The 20667-nt window shown below is 53.8% G+C and overlaps 1 protein-coding gene and 1 long non-coding RNA gene across 2 annotated transcripts in view; one reads left to right on the top strand and one right to left on the bottom strand.

The window, feature by feature from the left end:
• LOC129536391 (uncharacterized) overlaps nt 1–11671 on the bottom strand; it is a 30926-nt gene extending 19255 nt beyond the window's left edge. The window contains exon 1 of the long non-coding RNA XR_008681804.2: nt 11122–11671. This is a non-coding gene — a long non-coding RNA (uncharacterized LOC129536391). The remainder of the gene's footprint in view (nt 1–11121) is intronic.
• CCND2 (cyclin D2) overlaps nt 9874–20667 on the top strand; it is a 28888-nt gene continuing 18094 nt past the window's right edge. The window contains exons 1-3 of the mRNA XM_055395264.2: nt 9874–10367; nt 12076–12291; nt 14820–14979. Coding sequence (XP_055251239.1) covers nt 10173–10367; nt 12076–12291; nt 14820–14979 — 571 coding nt within the window. The 5' untranslated portion in view covers nt 9874–10172. The remainder of the gene's footprint in view (nt 10368–12075; nt 12292–14819; nt 14980–20667) is intronic.

Here is a 20667-nt window from a genome sequence, read left to right as displayed (position 1 = left end):
GGAGTTTGGAATAAGCCTTGCTGAAAAGAGGCCCGCAAGGCTCTGAGCAGTCACTTAGTCAGGCTACCTAAAGAAGGGTCTGTGAGTGAGGATCCAGTCGAAACTCTATGTCCACACGTACTGTGATGGGGCTGTGTTTGGGATGTGGGAGTACGTATCACCTATTGCAGGTGAGTTTAAGTTTTGTGCTGGAATTTTCTTAAGCACCAGAATGCTCCTATATTCCATATATTTTTACATTCCATGAAGTTTAAAGGCTACCATCTTCTTCTGTTGACTTGGGACAATGAAAGTTGTCTTTTCATCAGCTGACAACACATAGAAAATGCTCACCTATGTAACGTACTGAATTTAAAAGCTTTCAAGACACTTCCCTGGAGGTCCAGTGGCTAATACTCTGCACTCCCAGTGCTAGGGGTCCTGGGTTCAATCCCTGGTCAGGGAACTAGATCCCACGTGCCAAAACTAAGAGTTATTGTGCTGAAACTAAGAGTTCTTGTGCTGCAGCGAAGACCCAGCACAGCCAAATAAATAGAAACAAATATTTCTTTAAGAAATACAAAGTAAATAAAAGATTTCAATCTATGAGGAGTTAATATCTCCCAGATACCTAGCAAGTGAGAATACATTCACCCAAATTCACAATTTAAGATTTTTTTATGTTAAACATAAAATACATAAAAGATGCTATAAGATATAATTCCTGTTTTGATGACGATGATGATAAAGCCACAGGAACTTGAGAAATTTAGGGCTGAAAGGGAACTTCATGATCCTTTACTCCAGCTAGCTAATTTTGTAGATGAGAAAGGAACATCAGAAATGGAAGCACTTAAGCTATCCCCACGTCACACTGCTGGAACCAGAAGATGAGAATTCTGACTTCTAGGCTGGTGCCATCTCACCAATATGGTGCCAAGGACAAGATGTTTCCTTTATGTATTTTAGGAGACATCTGAGCTCATAATAAGAGGTCTACACTCTGCTTTCTCAACATCTGGATGAATCAGGATGAGTATTAATAAATGATCCACTTTTGACCTCAACTTCCCTAACCAAAGGAGTGAAACGCTAATCAATACTCTGATTCAGGGAAGGCTCATTCAGACGAGAAACAGATGGTCTGGGAAAAACAGCTACTCCAAGAAAGGACTGCTTGCAGACTGATGGACCAAGAAAGGAGTCTGGATACTTTAAAAGGACTGACCAAACCCCAGACATGTAACCCATATATCCAACCAACAAGTTCCAATAGATTATTATCAAATTAAGAACACAGTTTAAGAATAACTTAAGAAAAATAATTTTAAAACACTATGCAGTCCAAGGAATAACTACTTGTGTAGACTGAGTGTTAAAGAAAATATAAATCTCCATGCCCCTGCCTTAAGGTGGGTGGCATAAGGTGGGTAAAACACAGCATCTTATTCTATGCCTTCTGTTCTAGGTTTTACTAATTTCTTAAAGCGTTCACGTATGGGATGTTAATTCTTTCCCGGGCTTGATTCCTAGACAATGGGCTTGTTAAGGACAGGGACTATATTATCCAATACGTTTTCCTCCGTGCCAATCTTACAAAACATTCATTTAGTGTGCAGTCTTCATACCCTCCACATCCCTGACTTCTAGCACACTGTTTGACACCTGGTAAGGACGCAGTTTATATCAAATAAATGAAACAATAAAACACAAAAGCCAAAGGCAATTTCCTAAGCACAGAAACCTCTGTATATCTGACTCCTTCATTAAAACCACTTAAATTCTACCTTACAAATCTGAAGCGTGCCCTCCGACATGCTCTGCTGTACTTGCGCACAGACCTGCGATGTTATCAGTTTAACACATATGTGATCGCTCAGCATGAATAACCTTGATGAATACTATATAGAATTTCAACTGCAGACTCCCAGACACAGAAGGCATATTCTATGACTGGCCAAAATGTCATGAGGGTCCATCGTCCGCTCCCCTGATTCTAAGCAAGACTGCATCTAATCTATAGCAGAGAGCCAGGTTTCTTAAATCTGAAAGAGCCCCACTGAGTGAAGCAGGCAGCCAGGGTAAAGTCTTAAGTGTCTAAATGGAGGGTCAGACCTTGATTTCTCAAGGTAAAGTATGGTTTTCATCCCAAGTGTAGCAGATTTCACTGGAGTTCGATTACCGACTTAACTTAAATCATTTGCTAGATGACATAAAATTGCTGGTAATCACACTACAAAGAGTAATTATCTGAACTCTCTGTACAAAGGCAAGTAAACGGAAGCCCTAGTCTATATTCTGTTAGGGAAATTTATAATTAGGTGAGCCATTTTATTTTAAAAAGAGAGAAACATCACAAGAATATATGTTCAGAAGTAGGGGGTAAAACAAAAATGGCTATTCACCAGTCTATTGAAATTATACAAAAGGGAGTTCATGGGCTGCTATGTGAAACAACTAAATTTCTTGAGTTTAATAGATTTTAGGAAGACCCCACACACAAAATGGCCTGCCCACATGTGATGCGTGATCTAGACTCCCCTCTCTCTTAAAATATTTCTTTAAAATAATATTTCATTATCCTGAAATAATTGGTGCCTGTGAGATGCCAGATGTAAGACATTTCATCCGAAACCTTCTGTAAACCCATACCATTCACTTTAGAACATCTTCCTTGACACCAGGAAAGACTTTAGGTCCTGAGTTTGCATTTACCTAACGGACTGCCTGGCTGCTCTCAAAAATGGAAACATATGTGGGCACAATGAAGGAAAGGATTTGTAAATTAAGCAAAGGATTTTTCCTTTTTTCCTGTTCATTTTTAACCCTGTGCCTTTCCCCCCCTCTCTTAAGCAACATGATTACTAAATTTTGGTGACTTTTTATTTTCAAAAGCACAAAATCAAGTGTTTTTGCTGTTATTTCCCAGGGAAAAAACCTAACTTTGGGATGCATTTCTTTACAACATGCTCACAATTTTTAAAGAAAAATAAAGTGCAGGCTCACACAGACTCACTGGAAGAGAAGGAGACAAGTGGATTATTATTATTTATTATCATTATTATCATCATCATTATTAAATAGGGCTTGAAAGAACATACCTCTGTATGTCACAAAAGAAAAATTATTTGGTTTACAGCTGATGGAATCACAATGAAAGTGTGATTGGAGAGGGCTAACAGCAGAAATAAATTAGGACTTTCTGTTCTAATTTCACCTTCCACATGAACCCCTGTCCTCTGAATTTGTGCTTTTCAAAGTTGTTTATATAATGCATAGGCACGGACTTTGTTTCAAGTTCATATGAGAACAAATGCCCTTACTTAAGTAGTAGTGTAAATCCATCCTAGCTGGGATTGTCCAGCATACTCCTGCAAACTGCTTGCTTTCAAGTCAATCCCAAAATAGAAATTCCATCACTCTCCAGAGGCGCACATTTTGAAGATTATAAAACTTAAAACATGCTCTATTCCACACTTCAAATTAAAAATGCCAACCAAAGATCACCAAGAAAATAATTTTTGAAAAATTTTCAATCTGCCTCCTGAATTTTGCCACCAGGGAAAAAAAAACCCAAATAAGAACAACAATAAAACCTAAAACCTCAACAAGAAAACTATGTCTCCGGTTTATACTAATTAGGTTTTGTTTTTTAAGTTTACAGAATGTGAATTCAGGGTGTTGTACAGCTATGCTATAAAGTAGACTAACAAATGTTTACAATCCTTGTGTTTAAAAATTGAAAAATAAAATATGAAATAAGGACTATTTGTTAGAAATATTTTATATTGCTTCAATTTGGTTGTAGCTAATACACAGCCAAATAAAGCCACGAAATCGAAAGAATATTCAATCATACTAGAAAAGTGGACATTTTCAAGGCAAATGAACGTTTGAACTTGGGCAAAATTGAAGTGTTTATAAAACAAATAAAAATGACCATTGCTCCAAGAAAATTTCTGGAAGGGGTAGTTTTGATATTAAACTAAGGATTTAAATGTACAAAATGCTTACTCTGACCTCTCAGAACTTAAAAGTCTTAAGTGAAGCAGGAGTAAAAGTTAAAAGACATTTGTCTTTTTTGGTTTCTTAAACACTTCTTTGGCTCCTTCCCTTTTTTTTTTTCTTCAATAATTTATTCTATTTTTCTACCTTTGTACATACAAACCAAGTGCCCATCAAATCAGGCACCAAAAAGCAGGAACTCAAATACAGTTCACTCAGACTGACCTTCAACTGCAAGTATTGACATTTTTTAAAATTAATTTTAACTCTTTTTTTCCCCCCCAGAAGAAACAAAACAAAAGTCTCTTGGGTCACATCAGCAACCATTAAACGAAAAAGAAAGAAATAATGAGTTAAAAATAGAGGGAATGTGTTCAAACGAAGCAAGAAGGTTCATAACCAAAGTCTGACATCTTCAAAAACAAACAGTTCCACACTTCATATCTGATTCAAACAGAAAGCTTCTCCTTTACATTTGAAACAAATAATTTACCTCCAATCCACATTTTCTAAGAAGCCCCTAGCTTTCTACCTCTGATTCCTGCAACAGTCTCTATACCTCACTGAGGTTAAAAACTAGTTCACATTTGACTATTTTTCTCCCAAACATTCCCACAAACTCCTTGTAAATTTCAACAGAAACCCAGCATTGTCACCGTGGGTTTCAGGAATGGCACAGTTCAGATATCAGCCCCCCAAACGGAAAGATTAAAAAGACTCTGCCCAAATGTAGGAGAAAGAAGGTACTTGGGCTCACTCTGCAGCTGCTGTGTTTAGCTCTGGGAGTCTAGGAGGTTCTCCCGGAGCTCGGACACCATGGGGGTACCCAGCGGGTGGGAGGGGAGTCGCCCTATACGTTTGCCCATCGATTTGTGAGCTCTTTTGAAAGTATGTAGTTGTAGATGGATTTGCTCCTAACACACCAAAATCCGTCCCAAGCTGCTTCTATGCAGATGTCACATGTCATTTCCAGTGCGTCAGCCAGTCGGCACTGAAGCAGTGGACGGGGCGGGTGGGGGGGGTGGGGGTGGCAGAGAGGAAAGTCACGCGTGAAAAACTCCTGGTGTCAAAATATGTGTCGAACTCCCTGCCGGGGAACAGAAAGTACACCCACGTCTCCATCACTGGAGAGGCGGAGGACAGCCGGGTGGCGGCGCGTCGCGACGAGCAATCGCGATATTCAATCTGATGTCGCAAACGAGCGCAACGGGACCGCAACTCAAAGAAATAAGCTTTTCCCGGAGCTAGGAGCAGCTCGCGGCTTCCCAAGGCTGAAAATCAGCTCCCCGGGCTGGAAGATGCAGGAGCGTGGGTGGGGGGGCTGGGAGCCGGTCGCCGCTTGGCTCCGGGCGGGCGCGCACGGCGGGTCCCAGCGAGCGCGGCGGCGGCCGGGGGCGCGCGGCAGGAGCGCCCCTCGCGAGGTGCCGGCCACGCCGCCGCCGCCGCCCGCCCCCTCCCCCGCCGCTTCCTCTCGCTCTCCCAGCCCCTTCCCCCACGTGTGGGTGACGTCAAAATTCCGCGAAAAAGCCGCGTGGTGGCTCCTCCAGCGGAGGCGCGATTCCGCCGCCCAGCGGGCCCCTCCCGGGCGCCTGGGTGGGGGAGGGCGAAGCAGTGAGCCGGCCGGTTCCCTTTCCTCCCGGAGGTCGGGCCCGCCGACGCCGCGGGCCAGACGCCCCCCGCCCCAAATCTTAGTGGAAAAGTCACTTTTTTTTTTTTATAAGACGAATACATTTCCAGGGCTATTTTCGGCCGCGTGAGGCGTGTCCAGCAGCTGAATCAGACAGGAAGAGGGGGAAAGTTCGGGTCTCTTTATTTTTTATATTTTTTCCAAGGGAGAGGAGGAAGATGTGAGGTGGGCGAACGGACGGCAGGCGTTCCAGACCCATGCCTGTCACATCTGCCGCCCCAGGCACGCAGCCCGGGTTCGAGCTCGGACCCCGGCAGGGCGGCTGGAGAGCGCAGGCTCCCACCCCACTCTGTCCCCGCAGGGTCCAGGCGCCCCGGGGCCGCCGCGGACAGGGGGCAGACGTGCCAAGTCCCGGAAGCGCCCTGACACCTGGTGTCCCTGGGCCTGGCCTGGGGTGGGGTGGGGGCCTCCCGATGGCTCATCCCCACCCACTCACCCTCTGTCCCCGTGCGCTGCAGTTCTTGACCTGTCCCTCTGCCTTGTGCAGTTTCCTAACTTGCTGCTACTCGTCCACTCTCCCACTCCAGTCGCTCCTTCTGCACCCCGTCCGGTTCCTCCCTGGTACCCTGGGCACCCGGAGCAGGGACTCGGACCCTCGGCCATGTACTTTCAAGCGACCGTCGGGTTTTCGGTTTTGATTGCCTGTCCATCCCTAAATGGGAAAACTCCGACACAGCTCTGCTCTAGGAGGGCAGTAACGGGTGGGGGGAGGGCCTGAGCCCGAGCTACCCTCCCTTACCCCCACCCCGCCTGAGCGCCCCTCTCAGGACGCAGCTTCCCGTGGACGGCGGGATCACCGGGCTGGGCGGCGTCCGCCAGGTGAGCCGGGGCGTAAGTGTGCTCAGCGTTGCAGGTTCCTGCAGAAATGTGCCTATAAACACCCTACACCTACAGGGTTTTGTACACTTTCCAACCGAAACTCCACAGCGCGAGGGGTGGTGAGCCAGCCAGGGAGGGAATAAAAGTCCAATAAAAGTGACGTTCGCTAAAGGTTATCACAGATCCTTCGAAGGGTAGGAATTTTTTTTCCCCTTGAGGGATGGAAAAAGAATAGGAAGAACCAACATTCTCCTCCACCCCCCCCGCCCCCAACAGTGACCAGTTTTGACTTAAAAGCCAGAGCACAAGTTTGGTGTTTTGTTTTTTTTTTTCTTTCCCTTCTAAACCTACGTCTACACTCAAAGAAAATGCTCAGGTTTGCCCAGAAGGCAACGTCCCATTTCCCGCGTGCGAGACGGTGTGCTTTTTAACAAGCAAAATTAAGGTTTTAACACATGGTCGGAGTGGCGACCAAAAGGGAAAACTCAGTTTCCAGTCCAAGCCTCCCGGAGACATTCCTGCCAACCTCCGCACCCTCGCGCGCCCCACCCTGAGCCTCGGCGCCCGAACCACTGGGGGATGGATTCGCCGCGAGGTTGCAGTTCGGATAGAGTCCGTGATCGGAAGGGGAAGTCAACGGGGAACTGGAAGGAGCGAGCCTGCGGCGCGGGGAGCGCCCGCACTGGCGGATCGGGGTGGACGGAGAGGGCGGCGCGGAGAGGGGCACCCGCCTGCGCCCCTCCCTTCACAGCCGCCTCCCCCCCGCCCCCGGCCCCGCTCCCCGCCGGAATTTCTCAGTAAAGCCAGCCGGGTTTGGGGTTGGGGGGAGGGAAGGGGCGAGGGGGCCCCTCGGCTCGCTCCGGAGACTTGAGGCCCTGCCACCCAGGCTTTCTCCCCAGGGTGGGCGAGACCCGGAGGACGACCACCCGCCTTTTCCCCGCCCCCCGCTGCCCCTCTTCAGGGGACCCCGAGCTAAGGATGCTTTCTCTGCAGGGAGGTGGAGAAAAGGCCGTGCTGGGTTAGTTATCAAGTGATGTCAAGAGGCTGGGGGCCCTGGCCGGCTTCTGTCCTTGCCTGTCGGGGTAGATTTATACTTTAAAAATACCTCTCTCGCCCCCACTGCCCCCCAGCCCACTCCACCCCCCACTCCTGCAGGCTTTCTTTGATCCGCTCAAAGGTGGCTGAACTGAAGTTTGAGTAGGTCTTTTATGGGGTCTTAAAATGTAAGTTAACATATTTATCCGGAGTGACTCAAGGCCTGAGTCGGGAAGTCCACGTTGACTGAAATCAATAGGTGATTGTTAGGGACCCGATCTTTTCCGAGGAACACGCTCCTGGGCCCCGGGTGTCACCCGCCGCGCGGGGCTGTTTCATTTTGAGTTTGCAACTTGGGTTTTTCAGCGAGCTTTTTTTTTTCTTCCCGAAAGCTAATGGCTTCCACCGCAATTAGACATTCTCCTCGCCCGCCCCCTTCCCTCCCCTTTCTTTATGTACAGTCGATAGGATCCTAATTCCTGCGGCTATTGATAAGGTCGCGGGCGCCCCAGCCTCTCCCCAGCCCCCGCCCGCCCCATCCCCGCTCTCCCTCCGCCCTCCCTTCCTTGGCTTCCTTTTGATGTAGCGGGGAACGCGTCCTACTAAAAAAAAAAAAAAAAGTAATCTGCCCGGTAACAATCAGCGCGCAGTAGCAGGAGACCCAGAGCTATTGGCTATGCAAATAGAGGGAGGGGAGACGGCGCCCCAAACTCTTACTCACCCTTTTAAAGCGATAGCCCCCTCCACCCACCCACCCACCCCTTCCGCCCCACCCTCGTGGAAAGGGGCTGGCCCCGGGGCCGGGGTTAATCGCTCGCACCTCTGGTTTTCTGCGCGCTCCCTTCCACCTCCCCCTCCTTTCAGGGAACCGCTCGCCCAGTTCACCCATCCCGCCCCCCCCACCACGCTCGCCCTCCGTGCCCCGGTTCTGAGACCCTCCGTGCTCCGCGAGGGAGGTGCTGGGCTGACCTCGGGGTGTCGCGAGAGCCCCGACCCACGCGGCGCTCGCCGCACGTGCCAGCTCCGCCAGCACCCGGGACGCAGAGCCCGCTCCTTTCCCCTTCGGAGTGAAATAGCACAGAGGGCAGGGTGGGGGTGGTGGCGGGAGGAAGGAGGTGAGGAAACGCCTCCGGATCTCCCCCAAAAGCGGCTTTGACCGGAGGATGCGTCGGAGCACGTGTCGGAGCCGACCGCGTCTCCACCGCAGTCCAGTTCTCGGGGAGAAAGCCCTGGCTGCGATGTGTGAACCCGGAGGGTCCGCGAGGGTCCCGGCGAGGGACCCGGGGTGGGAGATATTGGGCCTCGGAGGAAACGAAGGGGTGGTGTCGTTTGCGCTGAGGGAGAGACAGGGAGCCCAATCTACCCCCTCTCTCGCCCCCCTCCCCGCCCCCCCCGGGCTATTTCCTAGAAAGCTGTATCAGTGTGGCCACGCTCGGCGCAGACACCCCGGGCGGCTTGTCAGCAGATGCAGGGCGAGGAAGCGGGTTTTTCCTGCGTGGCCGCTGGCCGCGGCGGAACCGCTGGTAGCCCTGCCCCCGGCCTGCGGCGGCTCGGGGCGCCTCCCCGCGTCTTCCAGTGGCGCCTGCGGCGCCCCTAGAACGGGAGGGTTTCTGCTCCTAGGTCACATTCTCCCACGTCGAAGAAGCGCCCCCTCCCTTCGGACACCCAACCCTCCGCCTTCTTCCTCTCCCCACACATCTGCGGGGGGAGGGGGCGGTGGCATGGGGCGGAGGTGGGGGGATGTATTCTGGTCCCTATAATCGGGTTTCGGGAACAGGCTGAAAATGATCAAGAACGTACATTTCAGGGCCATACATACCCTTTCCCTCTGGGTATGAAGTTAACAGTTTTCCAAAATCACCCTCCAGCGGGCTCATATAAGGGCTCTTATTTCTCAATCGTCTGAGCCCACCTCATCTTCAGCTCACCCACCCGTCATTTCTGGATCTTAAATTCGTGGGCTGGTGTGTGGCGATCATGTTTGAGGAAGCCCGGGTCGGAGGGTCGTATTTTTGGCGGGATGCACCTACAGAATGTGCTGCAATCACAGGGAATAAGTAGGGATCGGTGGGGTTTTTCTTTCTTTTTTTTTTTTTTTGTGGGTTCCCCTCTCCTGGGCCCCTGGCTTGGTGGAGGGAGAGGGCCTCGGAGAGCTAAGGGAGAGGGTGGGGGGCGGCGCGGGGGACCGCGTTTGAAGTTTGGTCCGGCCAGCTGCTGTTCTCCTTAATAACAAGAGGGGAAAGGAGGGAGAGGCTGAAAGGAGGGGAGGGCCGGGAGGGGAGGGAAGGGGAGGAGGAACCGGAGAGGGGGTGAGGCGAGAGGGAGGAGAAGTAACTGCCCAGCCAGTTTGCGTCACTGCCTCGGCGAGCAGAGAGCCGAGCGAGCTGGGGAGAGCAGACAAGTTTGAAGGGGAGGGCAGAGAGAGTCAGCCGCCCCCGGGGCGCTCCTCTCCCACCGCCCATCCTATCCCTTTCCACTCTTCTTCCCCAGCTTCTCTCTCTCTGTCCTTAACTCTCCCCCCAAAAAAACCCCTTATTTAGCCAAAGGAAGGAGGTACGGGGAATCCTCTCCCCTCCCCCCTCCCAAACCCCCCCCCAACTTTTCCAGTCCGGAGATCGCAGGGGCGCGAGCGAGTAGCCAACTGGCCATGGAGCTGCTGTGCGGCGAGGTGGAGCCGGTCCGCAGGGCCGTGCCGGACGCCAACCTGCTCCACGACGACCGCGTGTTGCAGAACTTGCTGACCATCGAGGAGCGCTACCTGCCCCAGTGCTCCTACTTCAAGTGCGTGCAGAAGGACATTCAGCCCTACATGCGCAGGATGGTGGCCACCTGGATGCTGGAGGTAGGGCTGCAGGCAGGCGCTCCGTTGGCCCCCGCGCCGGGTCCCCGAACCTGGGCGAGGGCAGCCTCCGGAGCCCGCCTCCCCACTCCTGCGCCAGAGCTTACCCCCGCGCCCTCGGCGAGACGCGTGGCTTCCTCTCGGTTCCTTGCGGGAGGTGCAAGATTCCCGGGGGGAGGGGGAGAGCAGCGAGGTTGTCCCTGGGCGGGGGTTGGGGGAGCATCCCGAGCGCGTGTGCCTGCATGCGGCTGCCACCTCTTCCCACCGGCACCCACCCCCGCCGCGACCTTTTGCTAAGCCGAGGCTGCTTGAGGTGCCTTGAAGAAGAAAATGGGAGGGTGAACCCCGAAGTTAAAAAATCAGCTGCGCCCCCCCAAAGGCCAGAGCAAATGGGTCCCAGCCTCGGGTCCCCGCATGTGGTCGGGACTCCGCGTTGGCACTTAAGGGGGGAGGGGGAGGGCGGAGGGAAAAGAGAAACGGGGAATTCAGGAGCCCCGGAAGTCACACTGAAGAAACGTGTGTTTTCGGGGAACCCAGAAGAAGCACTTCTTTCCCCTTGCTCCGAACCCTTGCCGTGTGCCCACGTCTGCACGGCTCCGGACCTGCCGTGGTTTCGCCATGTTGCTTTGTAAACTCGGGGGTGGAGAGGCTGGACGCGTCGCCTGCTCCCCCTCGCACCCCACGACCCCGGTCCCCCACTTCTGATGGCGCCCTCGCCCCCCGTCACCCACCCCGCCCCCTCGTGAAGGTTACTCACGGTTCGGCCTTCAGTTTCCTGGGTGCGGAGATCTGGGTGGGGTGGGAGGGGGAGGAGGTGTGTGCAGGGGGGATAGCGGGGCCCCCCGAAGGAGAGGCCGGAGCCTCCCGCGCCTCTCTCCGGCTGCTCCCCGTCCTCGAGCGTCCCCCAGCTCTTCGCCACCGTCCCCGGCCTCTGCCCTTGTGGGCCGCGGCCGGACACTCCCGCCGCCGCGCTCTCCCTGCAAGTTTCCCCTCGGGATCCGAAGCCCCAGGGGTCGCGCTCCAGACCTTCCCGGCGCCCCAAACCTCCGCTGCGGGAAGCCTGGGTCCTCTGCGGGGTTTTCACGGCGGAAGGGCTTTTCTGGGATATTTCCTCGATTTTTAATTATTTTTTGAACCCGTCTCCCCTGCTCCGACTCCGGCCGCCCAGGCTGCGCGGCGCTCGCTCCCTCCGCCCTCCCCCCGCTTCCCCACCTCTCCCCACCCACCCCCCCAAATGCGGCGCCTGGGCCGCGGGGACCCCTCCCGACAATTTTTTCAATTGTCGGGAATGATAGAGTAGGGTCTGGGGATCCGAATGAGACCAAGAACGAGACCCCCGGAGCCTCCAGAATATTTTTATTGATTTTTTGAAAAGATGACGAAATCCAAAAAAGAGTGTGAGTGAGTGCGAGCGCCCGGAGTAGTGAGCGGCCCACGGGGGCGGCGGGGCCGGCGCTGCTGCGCCCTCGTCTTCGGGGTCCTTAAGCCCCCTCTCCTTTGAGATTTTAAGCTCCCGGGGAAGACCCCCGCGCGGATGGCCATGTAAATTGCCCCCCAGTTGCCTCGTCTTCATTCTTAGCGCTTATTCTCCTCCCCTCCCCCCAAATTCAATATTTTTGTCATTTCCCTAGATTGTGCGATTTCCCTTTCTTCCTCCTTTCCTGATATTATGGTCTCCCCCCACCCCGACCCCTTCCCACTCATGTCGTAGGTCTGTGAGGAGCAGAAGTGCGAAGAGGAGGTCTTTCCTCTCGCCATCAATTACCTGGACCGCTTCTTGGCCGGAGTCCCAACTCCGAAGACCCATCTGCAGCTGCTGGGGGCCGTGTGCATGTTCCTAGCGTCCAAGCTCAAAGAGACCATTCCGCTGACCGCTGAGAAGTTGTGCATTTATACCGACAACTCCATCAAGCCTCAGGAGCTGCTGGTAATGACTGCCTCCTTCCTGCCTGCCTGCCTTTCTACTCTGCCCTGACCTAATCCACCTTGACCCACCGCTCCCAGAACAAACTCTTAGGGCCCCAAATGACCCATCTGTGAAATGTCCACCCTTCGAGGGGCTCTGACCTTTCCTATTGAGACTCCTTGTGTTCCTACTGTGTGCTGGACAGCATATACAAAGTACTCAGGCTCCGCCCATGCATAAGATCCTCCTTCACACGGTTTGGGTTGGTGACACTCATTTTCAGAATATATGTGTGTGTGTGTGTGTGTGTGTGTGTGTGTAGCGGAGGTATACAACGCAGTGATAATATTTCAAGTAAGTTCCCAATTTTCAATCACTGACTTCTGAGACAGTCATCAACCTCAGCATGATCCAGACGTGTTGTGGAGTGTCTCCTAAGAACTCGGAGTTTGAAGGTACCATCTAGGGAATCTCTCAGACTCTCCAGCATACCCGCACATAGTAGCTGTTAACTAAACACCAACTCGCTGGCTTTTGAGCAGAGTCAAGTTTGGCCCTTTGTGGGAAGATTCAGAGGCGTGGATTCCCATCTTCGGTGGGGCTGTAACCTCTGTACAGACATGGGGTCTTGTCTGGGCTCTGGTTTGCTGCCAGCAAACCTTTTTCCCACCCAGTAGGACCCTTTGTCTCTGCAGCTTCACCCTTAAGATGTCCATGTAGCCACAGCGTGGCATTGGTTGAGCGGCCCCAGAGGCCCACCTTCAGTGATCTGCACACCCATCTCCCAACTCTTTGGAAGAGGGACATCACCCCCCCACCCCGCGCCCCGTTCCTCCCCTCCACCCTCCCTCCCTGCTGGCCAGGCCTGCACCGAAGTCCACAGGGCCAGGACTGGCTGTCTGAACTGAGTTCTTTGTGAGAGGACTTCCTCCCTGAGGCTGTGCTGCCACCTTGCGGCAGACATGTGCAAGGACGGGGAGGAATCTCCGAGAATGCAGAGGGGCATGAATGACCTCACCTTTGAACAGCTGCCAGATTTCAGCTGCTTCTGGTTTGGTCGGAGAGGCCCAGAAAGGTGCTTTCTTCTGGGAGATCTGCTTCCTTTAATAATGGTACAAGTCGAGTGGTTTATACTCACATTCTTCCGTGAGAAGGAGAGCTGGAATTTCAAGCCGTCTTGGAAGACCCTGATTGTTCAGAAGGCTGTCTGTGTTTTTACCCCCAACCTCCGGAAAAAAGCGAAGGCCGACATTAAAGCCAGTAAAGACAAACAAATGGGTAGAATTAAGATCCAGTTATTTTTTTCCCCAAGGGAGATCAGGAGAAATAATTTTCCTTTTGCATCACTGTTTCATCATGATGGGGGCTCAGATCTTTTTAGAGCACCCCAATTTTTTTGGAGGGTCTGCCAAGCTAATTTGTATTTCTGCAGACACATCTGCCTTTTCCTAGTCTCTTTATCCCAGAAGTTGAGATCTAGAGGGGTCCTCCTGTTTTACCAACGAGGAAGCTAAGACCACGGAAGGGGAGGGCATTGGCTGAGACCACACAGCCGGTGGGTGCCATGGGGAGAGTGGGGTTCCAGTGGCTGTGCGGAAGAGAGTCAGTTTCCTTGGGTGAATGTGGGACCAAGCTGCACCGGCAGGCTGGTCTCAACCTCTCATTCTTCTGATGATCGATCGATAGACCCGTGTTCCCTCTGACTGCATCTTTTTGACTTGTTTCCCTTGAGCATAATTCCCCCCGAAGTATCTCAATGGGGGAAAGAAACAAGGTTTTTCACCAGGTTAGCCTTGTGCCAGCGTTTGGGCTGCATTCTTCTCTGTGACTTTAATCCTCTCCTGAATCCCCTCCAGCCGCAAAACGGGGTGGCCAGTGACACTCCGGTCCTTCAGTCGTGGTAACAAAGACCTGCGAAAGCCTGTATGTGGAAGGATGCGCTGTGTCTGGGTGTCCTTCCCTGAGGTCTTCTGCATTGTGTGTCCAGGGGAAAGTCTTAGCAGCAGAGAGGAAAATGGCACTTTTTGGCACCGATGGCAGGCGAGCTAATTGGTTGCCAAGGATTTGGGCTAAGAAACCTAAATTTGAGCTTCATTCTGTTTGTACATCGTTTTTCCAGGGGGATGAGAAAAGATTTATTAATCCAGTCACTGATATATACAATAAATTCCTACCAAAGGGCCACCACGACCTTGGCGGTATTTTACTGTGTATTCAACCTTCTGGGTGGGCGGGCAAGAGCATCCTGTGGAAGTCAGGGTTGGGTGGGGAGGTGTGGGGTGTGCCGCTGGAGAGGCTAAAGAAATAGCAGAAAGGACCATCAAGGTAGCAGCCACCTGGGCGCTCATTGGTTTCCGGGGAGCTTGACATTTGAAGCCTTCAGAGCCATCACCCACTTCAAAGCTTTAGGAACACTCTGATAAATGGTCCTACCTTCCAATCTAGCCTTGTCCTAGTGAACATCCTCAAAAGACTGGTCTAGAGCCCAAGCTTCCCATCCGGGACACTGTGTGGGTTTTATACTCTGCTCCACCTCCCTCCCTCCCCAGGAGTGGGAGCTGGTGGTGCTGGGCAAGTTGAAATGGAACCTGGCGGCTGTCACCCCCCACGACTTCATTGAACACATCCTTCGCAAGCTGCCTCAGCCCAGTGAGAAGCTGTCGCTGATTCGCAAGCACGCTCAGACCTTCATCGCTCTGTGCGCCACTGGTAAGAGCCGCTGGAGCCCCGGGGAGGGGGGTTGGCCGGGTGCCGAGAAGGGCTTTGGGGGGCTGCAAGGGGAGGCAGACCACAGCCCTAGCTTCTGAGCGTTTACGGGAGGGGTCCCAAGTAGTCTCTGTAGAGTCCAAGGTTTCCTTCCCGGGCAGTTTTTTCCTTCCTTTATCTCAGCTGGTATATTTTCTCTCTCTGCCAAACTCATAAATGGTTTACGAGGACAGGTGTGGTAAGGGGAAGAGAAAAAAAAAGTAGCGCCTGTTAAAATATTCTTTATGGTGTCTAAAGTGCTCTTTTGAAGATTATATATACTGCTCTCTGGTCGTGTTTAAATCTTTCATCTTTGGAGGGAAAAGGATGGCTTGGAGATAAGCCCAAGAGGAAATTTGGGGGGTGGAGGCAAATACAGGTTAAGGAACCCTCTCAAGATAAATAACGCCTGCCCTGATACTGGGAAGGGAAGAGGCCCCAGGATTTCTACTGGTTGCAGGGCATGACTGCCTCCCGGCTGCTCCCTCTGGCGAGGTGGGGGTGGACCTGTGGGCTTTGCAGCCGGGAGTCACTTCCTAAGCCTGGGCTCTGCTACCCGCCCCCCTCAACGTGTTGAGGTTTTGATTGCAACCTGGGACGTTGCAACTGCCTTTCGTGTTAAACAGCGCTGCACCCACCCTGTTGATCCCACAATTGGTGCATAATCTTGTTGGCCCCTGTGCCATTAACTAATAGGCTAAAGGCAGCGGTTTGATACAGTCTCATCACACTGAACCTTGGCCAGTTTCTATATTCCGCTCCCCCCAGCTTCCCGCCCTCCAACAGTAGTGGCTGTGGGAGAAACTCCGGACCAGCAGTCATCTAGGGTGGAGCGTCAGGAGTTCATATTTTCACAAGCAGAAGTGTCCAGGGGAAAAAACTTGTTTGGGCAGATCCTCCCCGGGCGGGGGCCGGGGGGGTGGGGTTCAAGGTTGCCAGGAGTCTGCACTTGCGTTGCAAAGGTGGGCCTGGGGATTGACTTCTTTCAGTATCTCGTTACATATTATATTGGAGCTCAGGAGATGAACACATTGTTTGCAATAGCGTTCATGCCCTGTTCGCAGTCAAAAGGTCAGGCTTTGCTACTTATCACTGGGTGACCTCCGGGGGCGCTTAAGTTTTGTGCTTTTCATCTACAAAACACTGACCCGCGACATTCCTATAACCCTTTCAGGGTGGTTAGGAAAATGGACATCAGAAGAGAGATGATGGGTGAGGAGGCCCTTTGTCAACCAGGCAAGGTATAGGCGATGGGCCCTGGTGCTGTGAACGTGACTCCGATGCTGACTCTTCAGCTAAGGCGGATACAGTGACTTTCACGCTGACCCTGCAGGACGCCACGCTTGGCCTTTGCTGGCTCAGATGCAGGGTCCAGCCCCCCACCGTGGATCCCAGGGCAAGCTTCCCCTCCCCAGGCTTCCCAGATACAGTCTGTGCCCTTCCTGCGGCCCCGAAGGCCACTCTTAGCCATTGATCCCTGCTGCTTTGCAGGCCGTGGCCATTCTTAGCTGCTTCCCTTTCTGCTGTCTGGCCTGGGCCCTCGAGGTCAGCCCCTCATTGACTTGTCACTTTGTCTCCCAGGCCCCGCCTGTCCCTTCTTCTCCGTGGTCGCGATTCACTGGGGGAGGGGGTCAGCCAGCGCTTTTCTCTCTCGGACAGCTAACCCCTGACCCTGCGCTCCTGCATTGCCCAGCTGTTGATGGCCAGAGCTCTGCTTTGACCTTGTCTCTTAACTGATGTACCTTTGGGGGTCCGTCTGCCCGCTCCTAGATGATCTCCGACTCAGATAGGGGGCTGGGTGGAGTCACCCAGGCCTAGAGCAGGTCCCCACATTCTCTAAAGGCCCATTCTCTAAAATTGGGGATCCCATCCCCCACTCCTGGCCTTCTTGTCCAGATCCTTGGGGCAGCTGCCAAGTTTGGGGCCAGAGTAGGGAGCCTGGGATTCAGGGACTGAGGACAGAGGTCTGAGGGGAGGCGGAGGAAGTTGGGAAGACTGCCTTGCTAGTGTGGGGCAGGGGGTGGGGAAGGATAGGAGAAAAGAGACTTCGGGCCAGGTACTCAGTAAGCCCCAGGTGTGGTCTGCTCAGAGCACAGGCAGGGTCTCCTGAAGGAAGGAGCCTATCTCTGGAGGCTTTTTTTCCCCCAATCTGCTCTTGAATGTGTCTGCAAGGCTGTGTCACATGGCATCCCGCTGGCCGGGGCTTTAAGGCCATGATGAGCTCCGGGGCTGCTTTTCTTGGAGGAAATACCTTCTGTTTAGATGAGATGCCCCACCCTGTGGCTGGGTGTGTGTCTGGGACAGGTACCAGGTGGGAAGTTCCAGGAGCTCGGGTCCTGTTTCCCCACCTCCACTCCACGTGGATCCCGCCGGTTCCGTCTCTGAGCTCTGGAAGCCAGGGGCTCGGAGGTCCCCGCAGAGGCCCCCATGGGTCTGGAGGTGGCGGTAGCGACCCTGGGGCGCTGTGGCCAGTTGAGGGGGAAAGCTGCTTGTGAAAGAGCTGGCCTTGGTCCCACTGTCCGCAGAGAGTGCCTGTGTGTGAAAGGGAAGGAGGCGGGAGGCGGGACGGGCAGGGGGTGTCAGTCTTCTTCCTGGGCCTCCAGGCATAACACGGTGAGAAGGGGAGGTGCCCCCTTTCCTCCCCTGCTCAACCCCGCACAGCCTCTGGGGCGGAGACTCCCCCCGGCTGGTCCTGGTCCTGGTCGGAGGAGGCCACGAGGCAAGGGGAGCCCTCATAACCACTGGCTCCTGTGGGACTTTAGCTACCAGGCAGCAGGCGGGTCCTGATGGCAGAGCCCCCCAGGTCTGCCAAGGGGGAAGGAGACCACTGGGATGACTCAGGATCTCAGGCTGGCGTGGGGGAGATTCTTGACGCATGATATCATGCTCAACAGATGATTCCAGTTACATCTAGAAGAGCCAATGGCACTGAGGTTGAACTTGGTGCGGGGGGGTGGGGAGAGGAGGTGTTTAGCCTCCCTACCCATGGCGCCCGGCCTCTCCTCTTTTTGCCTAGGTGCCCCCCACCCCAAGCTGCTGCCCTCAGCTCTCCTGCACATGAGTACCCGCCCGAGACTTCTGGGCCTGGCCTGGGTGATGGTGTCACGTCACACCCCCGCTTGCTTCCAGCTGTCTTCTTGGCTTTGCCTCCAGGTGTTCTTGTGACAGTTCATCCCCAGGTTATAGCCAGATAGTGATGGCCCACGTGGCTCCCGTGGTAAAGAATCTGCGTGCCAGTGCAGGCAGAGGCAAGAGATGTGGGTTCGATCCCTTGGTGGGGAAGATCCCCGCGAGAAGGAAATGGTGGCAGCCCACTCCAGTATTCTCTTTCCCTTCATTTTGAATTGAAGGGTAATTGCTTTACAGTCTTGTGTTGGTTTCTGCCCATGGACAGAGGAGCCCGGCGGGCTACCGGTCCCTGGGGTTGCAAAGAATCGGACACGACTGAGCGCGCGCGCGCGCACACACACGCGCGTGCACACACACACACATGCAGTGATGGCCCAGAGAGGATCTACCACTTGGTGCCTGAGCCAGGAAGGGAGGTTTGCCTGGGTGGTTGGAAAGTGGAAGGAAGAATGGAAACTGCTTTCTGTCCTTCGAGAGCCGAGGTCGCGGGGCCCAGTGGAGTGGCCCGTTGACCCGGAGTCTCCCTTCTTCCCTGCGTGGGTTCAGGCCGTCTCACTTCCCATCTCGCTGTGAGGAGCGGGCTGAGGGCCCTCCTCCCGCCACCTGCTGCCAGCCAGGCTGCTGGAGTTAAGTTGGCATCGAGGCCCCCACGAGGACGGGGTGGGAGCCGGCTCTGGGGGCGGCCGATGACGTCACTCGGTGGCGAGTGAGCGCCCCCATCTTGGCCTTTTAAGCCCCCACGGACTGACGCCAGGTGGCGGGCGGGAGATGGAGGGCGTCTGCGGTTGACGCCTCAGGGAGAGCCTCTCTCGCCCCCGAGTGGTGAACGGAAGCGCAGCAGTCACGCTTCCCCGGTCAAGGCCTCCGCCGTCTAGTCAAAACAACCGGGATAACGCGACCCGCCAGGGCCCTGTAATCTGTGGCTGCAAACCCGCCAAGCTCAGAACGCTTCCTCCAGTGACATCTTCCTGAGTTGGTGAACGTGGAGCACTTCTCTTGCCCTTGCCTCGGTTAAGGGGCCTCCCGGAGGTCCTTGAGAGACTTGGCGAGGATCTCGGCAGGGTCCCAGAGCAAGAGCAGGGTTGGTTGCGGGGGTGGTGGCTGAGGATGGAAGGTGTTCCCGTCTCTTGGATGTCAAAGCCGAGGCTCCCTCCTCTGGGAATTTCTCCTGCTTCTGATGGGAGAGACGACCCTGTGTTCTTAGTGGGGCTGGAGGTGGTGGCGGGGGGTCCCTTTGAGGCTCTCTTCACCTTCCGAGAAGTCCTCCAGCGCCCTGCGTGCCAAGTCCAGGCGCCTGCAAACCCAGCAGCAGATGGTCGACAAAGCCGCTTAACCTCTGGAGATTTCACCGATTCACCCGTAAAAGCCAGTGTCCTGAAACAGGTGAATTTTACCTTGTTTTTTGCTAATATTTGGCCAAGTCAGCAAACTGTAGGAACGCCGTCAGGGCTGCAGGTGTATAGGCCTCTTCCTTGGCTCTGGGTGCCCCTCCTCTTGCAGGAATGAATACGGTCCATCCAGCTTCCCTTTCATTGCTTGTATACTTGTATTGTCTTTCTGCGCCCCCCACCCCCACGTCCCCATGGGATCTCAGCTTCTCCTGCCCCTGACAGACCAGCAGGACGTGGTGGGGACTCCATGAGGCCATGTTCCTGTGACACACACACGATTGGGAAAGAGCCTCCAGGCCCAGAGCAGATCCCTTGTTCTCTCTGGGCTCCCCATGCACCTTCCCGTGAATCTCTGTAGATGCTGAACCAGAATCTCTGACAATCAGAACTGCCCACCCCAGGGGCTTCCCTGGTGGTCCAATGGTTAAGGTTAAGTGTTTCCACAATGCAAGGGATTACAGGTTCGAGCCCTGGTAGGGGGAGCTAAGATTCCACAAACCACGTGGTATGGCCAAAAAAGTGTGCTGCCCGCCCCAATCCCGCAGCAAGTCCCAGTGTTAGGAATAGTGGGGCTGATGGTGGTGGCGGTTGATGTGGAGTGTTGCCTGTGAGCAGGGCACTGCTCTCTTGGTTGAACCCTCAGAACCACCCTAGGAGGTGGGTATATCCTCATTTGCAGGTGAAAAAACGCAGGCTCAGAGAGGTTGGGTGACTGGCCCTGGAGACCTTCAAGCAGCTGGTGGGCAGTGGGTTACCAGCCTCCATGGCCTCCACCTTCCAGTGTTTGGAGCTGTGTGGCCCAGACCCTTCCCACTTTCTAAGGGAGGCCTGCGTGGCTCCACATGGACGCTCCTATCCATGTGGGGGCATCTCACTTCTTAGAGATGTATCTTTAGAATGAACCACCCTGCCTTGTATTTTTATGTCCTGTATTTTGGGGGCAGGGGACCATCCATGGTGCCTGGAGCATGGGGGAACATGATCCGAACGGGTCCCTGCTCAGCTAACTACCTCTCAGTCTGCTGAGGGTCGGGTTGCTCAGGAAGTGACATACACTTTACGTTTCCAGGTAGGGAGCTGAGGGTGGAGGGAGACGCTCACCCTGATCGTGCCTTCAGCCTCAGAATATAAC

The sequence above is a fragment of the Moschus berezovskii genome, chromosome 6 (assembly GCF_049115385.1).
Source record: "Moschus berezovskii isolate FMDL1 chromosome 6, NW_MosBer_1.0, whole genome shotgun sequence".
NCBI lineage: Eukaryota > Metazoa > Chordata > Mammalia > Artiodactyla > Moschidae > Moschus > Moschus berezovskii.
Note: the sequence above shows the minus strand (reverse complement) of the source record. Positions and strands in the feature narration are given on the sequence as shown.